This window comes from Balaenoptera ricei, chromosome 2 (genome assembly GCF_028023285.1).
Source record: "Balaenoptera ricei isolate mBalRic1 chromosome 2, mBalRic1.hap2, whole genome shotgun sequence".
Lineage (NCBI taxonomy): Eukaryota > Metazoa > Chordata > Mammalia > Artiodactyla > Balaenopteridae > Balaenoptera > Balaenoptera ricei.
This window is the reverse complement of record NC_082640.1, coordinates 24,650,939-24,663,931: the sequence shown is the minus strand read 5'-3', so window position 1 is coordinate 24,663,931 and position 12,993 is coordinate 24,650,939. Positions and strand designations below refer to the sequence as shown.

The 12,993-nt window shown below is 42.0% G+C and overlaps 1 protein-coding gene across 6 annotated transcripts in view; it reads right to left on the bottom strand.

The window, feature by feature from the left end:
* The window catches only part of SFMBT2 (Scm like with four mbt domains 2), a 222,993-nt gene that overhangs the window by 105,419 nt on the left and 104,581 nt on the right, over positions 1-12,993 (bottom strand). For 5 of the 6 annotated variants that reach the window (XM_059912123.1, XM_059912115.1, XM_059912134.1 and 2 more), the window contains exons 5-6: positions 7,966-8,054; positions 6,052-6,298 (exon numbers count right to left, since the gene is read on the bottom strand). In XM_059912123.1, coding sequence (XP_059768106.1) covers positions 6,052-6,298; positions 7,966-8,054 — 336 coding nt within the window. Of the gene's footprint in view, positions 1-6,051; positions 6,299-7,965; positions 8,056-12,993 lie in introns of those variants that run through there. The other variant, XM_059912135.1, reaches the window with a different exon arrangement.

The window sequence follows — 12,993 nt, the reverse complement described above, 5'->3', positions numbered from 1 at the left end:
GGTCCAAACTCAGAACTGAGTGAGGAGACAGGCAGCCCCCGAGGGATGCTCACAGCCTCTCCTGACAGCTGGACACACACACACTGGCAGAGCAGGACTGGACCAGCCACCTCGTCCTAGAAGGCTGCATCCACCCGATGCCACGTCTGTTCCACCAAACCGAAGGCCAGTAGCCTAAGAAGCCTGGTGCTTTGATCTGAATGTGCCCCCCTCCCCCAAAATTCATATGTTGAAACACCTAAGGTGATGGCATTAAGAGGTGGGGCCTTTGAGAGGTGATGAGGTCATGAGGACGGAGCCCCTATGATGAGATCAGAGTGCTTATAAAAGAGACCCCAGAGAGCTCCTCGCCCCTTCCTCCAGGTGAGGACACAGTGAGAAGACGCCGTCTAGGAACCAGGAAGTGGGTCCTCAACGGACACTGAATCTGCTGTTGCCTTGATCTTGGACATCCAGCCTCCAGAACTGTGAGAAGTCAACGTCTCCTGTTTACAAGCCACCCAGTCTGTGGTGTTGTGTTACAGCAGCCTGAATGGGTGAAGACACCCAGGAAGTCTCACGGGACTTTTATCTCTGTCCTACAATCTTAAGATTCTTTGTCTTCGTGCTGCGGATGTTGAATCCTAATATGGAATTTAACCCCACGGCAGGGCATACTCCTTGTCTTAAAAGGTGAAAATCAACTGCAGTTTTATCAGTACGCTCAACCACCTGCAGAAGCTAAACACCTCCTAGTTTCAATAAGCAGAGAACAACAGTCCATGCGTGTGTTTCATTAGACAGAGAGGCGCTTGGTTACGCCGGCAAGTTTATGGACAATAAATAGCACCATTAAAAGAACATAAAACAGGTTCTTAAAGTGATCGTGTTGCAGGTAATTTAATAGAGTGTAGCATGTCAATTTCTGTTGGTGGGAAGTAATAAGCAATTAAAACCTGTCCTGATTCATCTTTAACTAGAAGCATGAGTGAAAACGAGGTGTCCCCTCTGTGCATGTTGGCAGGCCATCTCACAGAGAGTGTGGCAGGAAGAGGAGTGAACAAAATCATCATCTCACAGCCTCGGGTGATCAAAGGCCTGGAGGGGCGATCCCCTTTATTCATGCACCTTACACCCTCCCCTCTCTTTCCTTCTCCACCAAGCTCTGACCAGTAAGGCAAGGCTCATCTATGCTTCCTAATAGACACTGGGAAGTGCTATGGACTGAATGCTTGTGTCCTCCCAAAATTAGTATGTTGAAGCCCTAATCTCTCAATGCCATGGTACTTTGGGAGGTAATTAGGTTTAGATGGGGTCATGAGGGTGGGGCCCCCATGATGGGATTAGTGCCCTGGTAAAAGGAGACACCAAAGAGCTCTCTTTCAAGTGCATGCTTGCTCTCTCAATACCCCATAGATATAGATACAGATACAGATATAGATATATACATCTCCATGCACACATAAAGAGGAGGCCAGGGGACTTCCCTGGTGGTCTAGTGGTTAAGGCTCCATGCTTCCAATGCAGGGCGCATGGGTTCGATCCCTGATCAGGGAATAAGATCCCACATGCCATGCAGCATGGCCAAAAGATTTAAAAAAAAAAAAAAAAGAGGCCAGCTGAGGACCTGGCAAGAAGGTGGCCATCTACACATCAGGAAGAGAGCCCTCACCAGTACTCAACCATGCTGATGCCCTAATCTTGGACTTCCATCCTCCAGAACCGTGGATTTGTTGTTTTTCAAGCCCCCTCCCCCAATCAATGGTATTTTGTTAAGGTAGCCCGAGCTAAAACAAACAACAACAACTCTTTTTGAATAAGAAATAGTTCAAGTAAGAAGCATCTGAATTAGATTCAGAAACTTCTGGCTCCAGGAACTAACTAAAATAGAAAGAAAAGGGGGGAAAATGGTTGACATAAAGATTGTGAAGGGAAAAAATATACAAAAGAATACAGAGATAAGGATTTTTCTTAAACTTCAAAAAGTTTCATCTCTTTAGTTTCTGCAAAACCATGTCAGATTCTGTCCTGCTTTCTAAACATCCAAAAATATGAAAGCAGGTGGGGCCTCTAAATGACCCCTGACCTCAATAACCTACTTAAATTTCTTAGAAGATCAAATATAATCTTAAAACTCTGATCACAGATTGAATATTTAGAAAATACCAATCACCTGAGTAATACTTAGCAGCACAGCAAATGTATGATTATCCCCATTTTACATATGTAAAAACTGAGGTTCAAAGTAGAGTAACTTGCCCAGAAGCTCTGTAGCCAGTGACAGAAGTGGAAAGAGAGGTTGACTTGAACCCTGACTCCAAGCCCATGTTCCTTCCACTCTGTTGGGTTTCTCAAGCTCTATTCACACGTGGGCCCCTTTAAAGGAAGAAATTCTCATCCTGAACCCCACAGACCACATTCCCGTGCATCTTATATCCTGGAGCTGTCCTGGGTGCTAAACAAGAGATCACATCTCTACTTGCTCAGAAGCCCCCCTAACACTTCAGGGGAAAGAGGACAGTACAGTCCTCCTCGTGTGGAGGTGCCTCCACCTGGGCTCTCCCCTCCAAATTGGCTTCCAAATCCCCATCAATTATTTGGCTCCTGGAAGGTAGACTTGGCTGGTTCCTTCCTTCTGTCTAGACACACCCGAGTTTTTATTCAGTCAACTCACTCAACACATATTTACTGAGCACCTATTATGTGCTGGGCAGGGTGTCAGGGGACACAGCAGAGAATGGGTCCCGCACTTTCAGCTTCAGCGGTGAGTGAAATCCTCTCAACCAAGGTCTGAATGAAGTGGGGGTGTGGTAAAGCAGCATTCCAAAAGAGGGGACACGCTTTCGAGGAACACAGACAAGGCCACAGGGCAGGAAAATAAATAAATGAGGGGAGGCATTAGGGGTACACAGCCGGAAAAGCAGCTCCAGGTCTGTCTAATCATGATTTGCCTTCCATTCAGCACTGAAGAAAAGGCACCCGTGGATTCCCAGTCCTGTCCTGATAACGCCTGAATCACTAAGGACCGCGGGAAGCCACTGCCCCTCCCATGATTATTAGCATTTTACCCTCTTCCATTCCCTCACCTGGTCTTCACTGAAGCTGGACTCCACCTACCCCGGCAGCACTGCACTCCTGATGGGGGGTCGAGTGGGGCAGGGTGGCTTCGCCCCTCTTTCTAACCTCCCATTTCCCCACCCCGTGTCCTCTGAGTCCATCCAAAGATGGGATGCAGGCTTCTCGCTGGCGGACAGCATAAAAGCCAGCACCTTCTCCTCCAGTGTTTGAAGACTGACTAGCCAGCTACTTTCTGTCACCTATTTCTATACCTCTGTTCACACCAAACAGTTGAGAAATACTGTGTCCTTCAAGAAGTAGAAAGAATAAGGAAAGGAAAGGAGGAGCTATGATTACTTTTAGCAAAGGTGTTGGTGTCAGCACAGCAAAGAGGGCATCGAGAGTAGGCTGACCTGGTATGGCCTCACTCTCAAAGTCCAGTCAGCCCTCCCGGCCCACAGGTCCTGAATGTTCCACCTGCAGTGGGTGGAACCCGTGGATGGAAGAAACCACAGATGGAGGAGCCCGCGAACGCGGAACCCGGGAAGGGGAAACCGCAGGTGCAGAACACCTCCAACCCTCGAATGCAGAAGGCCAACTGTACTGTGCTATTTTATACAAAGGACTTGAGCATCCCTGGATTTTGGTATCCTCGGCGTCCTGGGACCAATCCCCCGTGGATACCGAGGGACGACTCTATACCCCAAGTCTCTCTTACCTGCTCTCCTCCCCAACCCTTCCAGCTCTACTTACCACCAGTCAATGATGAACACTTTTCATTTACTTAAGCGTGTTTGGGAATAAGAAAAGCAGCCTAGTATTTTCTATGCAAGTGTGAAATTTTACTCCCACCTAGATTTCATTCAAGGAAAGAGCCCTATCATCTAAGTTTAACAAGTCACATTGGGTCCTGAAGTTAATTTACACAAAGGATTGGGTTCTGTTCCCGTGTGTAAAACCTGGGTGATTAATTGCCTTCCCCGGTGTTGTTCTGCTGAATCAGGTAGGAGAATTCAGTGTTCATCCTGTAACTACTGCATCTGAAGAACTAAGAGTCACATTTGGGGTGTCCTTTCACCTTTTAATTTCTTCTTCCCATCCATAGCCTTTCCTGCAGACAATTTTTTTTTTTATTGCCATTGCCATCAGGACTTATTGCTTGAAATAAAAAGTCTCCTGATGTGTTTGGTTTGACCAAGATCCATTTTAAACCTACAGTACCCCAAACTAAGTTTGGCTGCCGACAATTTAAATGTTGGGAAAATAACTTCTTGATGATGAATGCCTTTTCCAAAGTCTTTAACGCTTCAGTGAAATGGACAACTCATGTCCAGAAAATTACTAAGATGAGTAAACACAATTTATTCTTGTCTTATAAAGACGTCAAATTGTCTAAAGGAAGAGAGAGAACTCTCCTATGGAAATATTTCCTTAGTTTCTGCAGGGACACTTTCCATTCTGGCTGCTGAGTATGAGTCCACGATGTCACAGGAAGGGTACATTGCACAGAACCTAAGAGCCAGTAGTAATCTTTGCTTTGCTATAAATTTTTACACTGGCAAATATATGTTTTTCTTAAAATTTATAAAGCAATTAGATACTGAGCTAAGACTTATACACCCAACTTTCTGCATAGAGTAAATTTCTCCTGCTAGGTTATGAATCCCAAGGCAAATGTGAGCTTAGATCTCTTCTCACAAAACTGACAGGCCCTTCGTTTGTAATCATATCCCCACATTACTCAGGGTATAAACGGATTTCCTGGCTGCTTCTCAAAACGTTGACAACAATAATACTAATAAAATACCATGTTCTATGTCTATATGCCTGTCAAATTCAACTCAAATGCAAACACATGACACACAGAACCAAGACGTTTTTTTCAATTAAAGCCCTTGACTGACGGAAAAGGGAAATACAACGCCTTAGCTACATGTCCTCAAGACTAACACTGGCAACTAAGGTGGGAGGGAAAAAATCTCTGGCAATTTTAATGAAGGAAAGAGCCAAGTCTTTGCTTCCAATAAACCTGTGAAATTGACCAGAATGAAAATGAGCAAATTTGGGAAGAAAGGAGTATTCCTTCCTTGGCATCTTTAATTCCATAAGAATCCAACATTTTTGTTCTGAAGCTACATATCGAAAGGTTGGTAAGGCCAGTCAGAGGCAGCAGGGGGAACTGGATGGAAGAGGGAGGGGACCTGGGAATTGGAATTACAGCACGTTCCTCCTACAAACTGGGTGATCTTGGACAAGTAGCTTAAACTCAGTCTCAAATTTTCTCTGCTGTAAAAGGAAACAGTCACATGAAATAGTTTTTTGGAATCAAAATAAACATCAGAGCAGATGTAAAATCACCTGGCATGTAGTAAACATTCAAGAGTGGTTATTTCATAAATGCTGAGATTTTTGCCCAGTTAGGTATGTCAGGAAGAATAATGCGCTCTTCTACCCAATTAAGTCTCTGGAAAGTCATTTGACAAGGTATTTGAAGCTACTTAAAAATCTGTGATGTGCCAGGAAAAAAAGCATGATGATTTTCTCTTTGTTATTTCCAGGTCAGGACAGATAACATAATGATAAGCATTTGGTTTTGATATTCAGATGGATGGATGGATGGGTGGGTGGATGGATGGATGGATGGGTGGATGGGTGGACGGACAGAAGGACAAAGACTTTAGAACCTACTTGCAAGACTATCAAATTCCTAAAGAAAAATAGAGAATATCACCAAGTCCCACTATAGTGTGTGTTTCATTTCCAAACCATTGATTCCAAAGGAACCAGATCAACTTCTCCACAGCCTCCAGCTCTTCTTTCTCATTTTTGAACGCTATTCATAGAAGTCTTGGGTTCTATTTGCTACAGAAAGTATTTGAAGTTAAAATGCTTCATATTCACAAGCACAGATGTAAAAGACACCACAGAGCTAATACATTTTCCAGAGAGACATCCAGGAGAATAATCACATCTCTTTCTAAAACGCTTGAGAGCAGCCAAAGCTCTGGCCCTTACCTGAAGGTGGGTCCATTCTGTATTTATTCTCTTGACACCAACCAACTGGTCGAAGTCTGTAATCCAAGTAAAACAACCACTGGTCATAGGATTCAGTGTCCTCCAATCCCACATAGCGAAGGCGTAATCTTCCTCCAACATTCTCAATCACACTAACTATCCAGTACTGAAAAGGGCTCTGAGAATCCTGGAGCTCTATTAAGGAATCAACTGTAATGAGGTCTATAGGGCCTTTCCCTCGCAGAGGCTGTTTAAACAGAAGCAAAACTCCTTATTTTAAACTTTATTTTAAGGTTCTCATGGAAACAGATGACAGCAGAAGATAATATTTTTTCACACCATCATCCAAGCTACTGGCAAACAGTCTGGTGTTTCCCTCCACCCCACTGCCCCCGCCCTCCCCTCCCCTCCCGCACACACATGCATTATACCCGACTCTGTATCCAACAACAAAACCACAAGTAAATAGAAAATGACAGTTTGTGCTAAGTTCTCACCAAACAAATCACCCTTCCCAGATAAAACTGCATTTGTGAGGAACAAGGGTGCTTTTAAGAAGCGTTACACCAAATTTGCCTCGAGCTAGAAAACACACGGTAGCGAAATGTCTGCTCTTCCCATAGACGGACACATCTGATATGGGGCGATCAATTTATACCTTGACTCAGCAGACGTTTATCTTACGATGGCCCCGTTCTCATAATCAGGACACTCTCGTACTTTGACTATGTGAGTAATGCATGAATATTTATAGAGGACATTTTTGATGAATGCCTAATACACATTAATAATCAGCTAAATTAGACTATTGTGTAATTTGTACACGTAACACCATAGTTGGTTTACAAAATAAGATGTAAATAAGATGTTAGAAGGTGGTCCCATCTAAGCAACCTTCTTAGCACATGTTTGCATAAGGAAAAGGGTGTTTGTTCAGCTAGCCTTGTAGGCAAATATGTTTAAAAAATTTAACAAAGTAAAACAATTTGTCCTTTTGAAAGGGTGAACAATCATCATTTTGATTTATCAACCAAACAATTAAATTAGTAGCCATTGAGATACAAAACTACATTAGGCAAAAATCATCACAAAACAAAACCAGACGACTGTATATTAGACCATGGTGTTCCAAAATATCAATATCATTTATGACAGGTGAGAAATTTATGGTTAATGTTAAGAGAATAATGAGATTGTCAAAATCCACACTGTATTCTTGGTCATTCATTGTGTTCTCCCCTTTTTCAGGGGCATTCTTCAAACAGATTTGGTGACTCAATAATTATTTATAACAGTACATTTCTCTTCCTGTTCTAGAATGTAAATATTAAAATGTTTTATGATAAAATTATTTTCATATCACCATCAAGATTGCAGAGTAAACTGTTTTTACTTCAGTACCTTAAAATGACCTTAACCACATTTAAATACGGTTAGCCATTTCTATTACTTAACATGTATGTGTTTAAATTTCGGCATAATGCATCCGGAATACAATAGTTAATGGAACCATTTATCAATACACTTTGAGACTACACCCCAGCACATACATGCTGAGTCATCACCTCTACAAAACAGTTATTCTACAGGATTTTATATACATTCACTAACATAAGATAGAGTCTTAAACGTATAGGATAGTGGATACCTATCCTAACATGTTATTATTTTAAAACGTGTTCATATAAAAGCAAATTTTCCACTTATTGATTGGACCAAAGGTGAAGATTCTTCAGTGCCATTAGAATCAGTAACCTAAGTAATTTGGGAAAAGACAGGAAGTTATGCTATTTGGACACCGATATCCGTGTGGACGCATGTACCCGCAGAAGGATATATGCAAAGGTGCTGTTGGGTGTGAGCTCATGTAACTGTGCTGCTTCAGACAGAGAATAGCTGGACAACAATACATACACCTTCCAGGAGGCTGGCTGGGGCCGTCCGGGAACCAGTCAAATCACGGATGAGAAATTCCGTCCAGTCCGTGTACTTCTCTTTGATTGCTGGTGAGACAAAGGAGAGAGAAAAAAAAAACACACACTTCAACAAAGCAGTGGAGTTTCCAACATGTTAAAATCCCAGCACTTTTCTGTACATATGTGTTCTTTCATGACTTTTCTTCGCTTTAAATGCTGTGCTTAAATGAAGTACTAAAATGGCAACAACAAATCTGTCAGCGATGGGTGACTTCACACCTACCACGTGCCTAGATTTTGCTGGGCACCAAGGAGATGAAAGAATGTGAAGCCCTGAAGTCTTATCATCTGTTCAGAAACTTCTGTAAACAACAAAGAAGAGGGACTTCCCTGACAGTCCAGTGGTTAGGACTCCGCGCTTCCAATGCAGGGGGGGCAGGTTCAAGCCCTGGTCGGGGAACTAAGATCCCGCATGCCACGCGGCGCAGCCCAAAAAAAGAAAATTAATTAATTAACCATTAAGAAAACAATTATTTAAAAAAGACCTAGAAAATATTCCAAAGCACAGAATTTAGGAGGTTCCAAGAAGAAGGAGCTCCATGAGGGTGCTTTATTTATTTCCAGGTGGGAAAATAAAGCCAGGCTCTGAATTATATAAAGATTTATTATACAGGCAGAGAAGAGGAAGACAGGATTTGCAGGCTGAGAGGAACAGCATATGCTAATGAGAGTGATGGAGGGAGGAGATGGAGAAAGTGCAGCCCTTGGACACACGGCCCAGCCTGAGCACAGAGCATTGGGAAATAATGGAATAAAACGGTGGACAGCCCAGAAAGCCAGCACACACGTTTAATAAACAGGAAATCTCTGCATAAGATGAATCTGAAAATAGCATAAAGGCTTGAAGGGAAACAAAGGAAGCTAATGGCAGAGAAGCCAAGGTAGAGGCTGCTGTCTGGGGCCCCAAACAGCGGGGAGAGCACTGCACTTGAGACATCTTTCGCAAAAGAAATACCCGCCTTTGGAAGCCAGCATTCTACAAGTGCTTCAAACCCAAGACTTGAGAAAAATGTAACTTCTTGGCATAGCTCCCAGGCTACAGATGTCCCAAAGCTAAGGTTACATCCACCCCCGGGAGAGGCCCCAAGCCTTCTCAGGGCATCACAGGATTCACAACCTCGGCCACATGAGAACAGCACACTGGCCCAGACTCCCATCCACCCACTGTGATTCCGATCTTCACATCCCATGAAGACCAGAGGACCCAGGAGCACTGCCCAGGGTACCACATTCAATACATAGCCTCTGTGAAAGGTTCGAGACTCAAGCAGTTCATAGATTGCTTAGGTTCTTTCAAAGCAAGATGCAACCATTTCTAGCTCAAACCTAAAGGAACAGAGTTATTACCAAAGGGAAATAGGCCACACTGGTGGTGGGAAAAGCAAGCTCATGGTGTGGGGAAGATCTGGCCTCTGAGCTGGGCTCTGCCATCACTGGCTACATGACTTTGAGTAATTCACCCAATTTCTCTTGGACTCTTTCCTCTAGTGCTACAACATTTTGCTTGTGGGATGCTATAAGAATTAAAGAAGATACACCTGTCAGAAAAATATAACCACACCTGGCACATCTATGCAATTAATAAATAACAACTCTAGTTTTGTTATAAATATATATTGAGTTATTACACATTCTCACCAGATATTTTTTATTGATTCCCACAAACTGCAGATGGAAACTTTCAACATGCTTTGGCAGAACTGCCAAAAGATTAGGGACCAGTGGCAGCAACCTGCTATTGCCATCACTAACCTGCAGCTCAGTCAATATGGCAGCAACCTGCTATTTCAATCACTAACCTGCAGCTCAGTCAATATGGCGGCAACCTGCTATTTCCATCACTAACCTGCAGCTCAGTCAATATCTCCCACCATCACCCATTAATGATCATAAGACCAAGAGAAAAATCAAAATGGAAGGGACTCAAGCAAGACGAAAGGGATTCAGGCAAAGTTGGAAAGCCCAGCTTTGGGTGGGACAACAGTGTCCTAGACCTGGACCCACTTAGCAAAGAGCAACCCACCTCTTCAACATCTCTTACTACTCCGGATTTTTTCCCTCAAATAAAATACCATCTTCTACATACATACTTATAAGGAAATGCATATATTTGGGGCAAAAACTGTGTTATTGGGTCCTTTTCCATCATTAGCAAGTGTAGCAAACATTTTTCAATGCTACACCCACTTCTATGGACTGAATGTTTGTGTCACCTCCAAAATTCATTTGTGGAATCCTAATGCCCAATGTAACGGCGTTAGGAGGTGGGGCCTTGGGGACGTGATTAGAATTAAATAAGTTCATGAGATTGAAGCCCTCATAAGTGGGATTAGTAACCTCATAAAAGAGACCCTCCTCGCCCCTTCTTCCATGTGAGGACACAGCGAGATGTCTGTCTATGAACCAGGAGGCTGGTCCTCACCAGACATGGGGTCTGCCTGTATCTTGATCTTGGACTTGGATCCAGCCTCCAGAACTGTGGGAAATAAATTTCCACTGTTTACAAGCCACCCAGTATTTTTGTTACAGCAGCCCGAATGGACTAAGACAGCTCTCCTGCTTGCCTAAGGTGACTGAGAAGACCAAAGCAATGGAATACTAGATAAATTAATTAAAATTTGTATTTATCTTTCACTTTACAAAGCCTTTTAATTTACTTTGTATCTCTGGATCATCCTAATAATGCTATGAGGTGGCTGTTCTTAACTAACTTTCGCCCCAGTTCATTGGAAAACCAAGGGCAGAGCCAGCCTCAAACTCGAGTTTGCAGATGCCAAACTTATAAGGAGTCTTTCCACTAGCATCTATGATTCTCAAAGCTTTCGCATACAGAGAAATCAACCATTTAAATTGTAGGCATGACAGAGATAATATGAAAATGACTGCTTAAAAAAAGTTTCAAGATTAGGACAAAATATACATCAGCACCCAATAAACATGCATTTCATTTTTTATTCCAAAAGGATGACAATTAGCACAGTCGAGGGAAACATGGTCCTGTGATTGACAGAATTTATGGCTACATCCCCTATGAGAAGAAAGCTCAATTTTTCATTTAAGGGTTGTTTCTAACATCCATGTAATCAAAGTTAAATTAGAATTTCTGAAATATGTATGCACCCTGTGCAGTGTTGAAATTTGAATAGTCTGAGTCACAGCAAGAGAACGCTGGAGATGGCTGTGAAATTTACATATTCGGGGCCCTGCACTCCAGAGGTCCTGTAACTGTCCATTAATATGCTTTTGCATGAGGCTCTGAAGCAAGCTTTTATCTGCCACAGAATATCTAGACAAATGGCTCTCCGTGGAAAAATATAGCTTAGCTACAAAGGTACACCAATTATTTTAGGTTAGAAAGTAGAAAGAAAACAGTTCTCAGGAATTTTGCTAATTTTAGAACAACTATTTCAGTGGACATTTAGTTCTCAAAACTCTAAATTTTCAAATGTAAAAATCTATGACAAGAAGTACTGCCATATATATAAAACTATGCATGATGAATTTACAATTCCCAGGCAATGGGTTTGTTCTAGACAATATTCAATTCAGTTAAATTCTAGTACAATAAAAACTGCCCAGAAAGTCCTGAGAATTCACTGCAGTACAAGCTGATCTGTAATTTTCCACATACAAATTTCTAACTAAAAAATTTTAAACTATGAATTTTAATTTACTACAGAACATCTCTCTTTCAAAGACTCAAAATCAAGGCGTATGAATGTAAGAAAAATCTCTCTCAAATGTAAACCAATTGCTTGCCCTATGGTCCTTATCTTTTTCTTCAAATGATCCACACATTAAATCTCAGAAAACTTAACATGCAACCTAACTACAGTAAATGTGAACTTTACAGCAAGAAAGAAATGATTAAACCGGAAAAAATCTGCAACTTTAGGTGGATAAAAGTGTATCCACAACTTGGTAATCATTTTCCCATTTCTTTTATTTATAGAGAGAATCTCCTGGAAGTCCGTAAGAAGAATAAAATCAGGATCTTTCTACAATGTTCTCATGAACATGTTTTCAAGGTTCTACTCAGTTATAACATTATATAAACATTCAACTTCACTTTTTTAAAAGTCCCAGTTACATTTTTCATTTTTATACCTCATTTTGGAGAGGTACCCACATCTCACCTAAGGAAGCCATCGTGAACTTGAGTTTCAGAAAAAGGAAACACCCCCGCCATACACACACTCTTTTTATGAAGACATTTTAGATGACCCCAAAATCCTACAACTGCTTTATTAGACAGCTGTCTATAACAGGAGTTCCAAATGAAAGGCAGAAGATTACCAACATTTTTTCAGAATTTGGGAAACCACCACTCTTGGTGGATTTCCAGCCCCACTGAGCACATGTAAACATAAAGTAATTCACCATTTCTCAAGGATGCTGCTTCCTATGGACATTGGTCTCGGGGAACACAAAGTCACCCATCAGAGCTGCCCATTCAGGCAGATCCTGAGCACTGAGACCTGGGATGGGGTCAGATGGACACACTTATCTCTCCTTCCCTGTCACCACATAGAAAAGACAGGTCCATGGAGAAGTCGGGTATCATGCCTTTCTGCTCATTTGAAAGATGGGGAGAACAATTACCATGAACAGTGAGGCCACTTTCACTCAAACACCCTCTGGGTAAAAGGAAAGTCACATTCCTTATAATCCTAGAGTTTAAACAGAGGATATTTTGTTCTTCTTTCTGGCCATTTCCTCAACTCACTTTCTACCAACCCTTCTTTGAATCCATTGTATGAGTCATGTTCTTCATTTGAAATGGTTCTTTCTTGCTCTTTGGTTGTTCCTTTCCTCTAAACATTTTGCTTACCAGATGCCATTTTTCAAAACCCCTCATTATAGTAATTAGAGGATATTCTCCTCTTCTGTGCCCTGGATCCTCTGATTCCTATGGGTTTTTTGTTTTTTTATCTGTCTCTTTCTCTCCTGTATCAGAGGCTGTCCT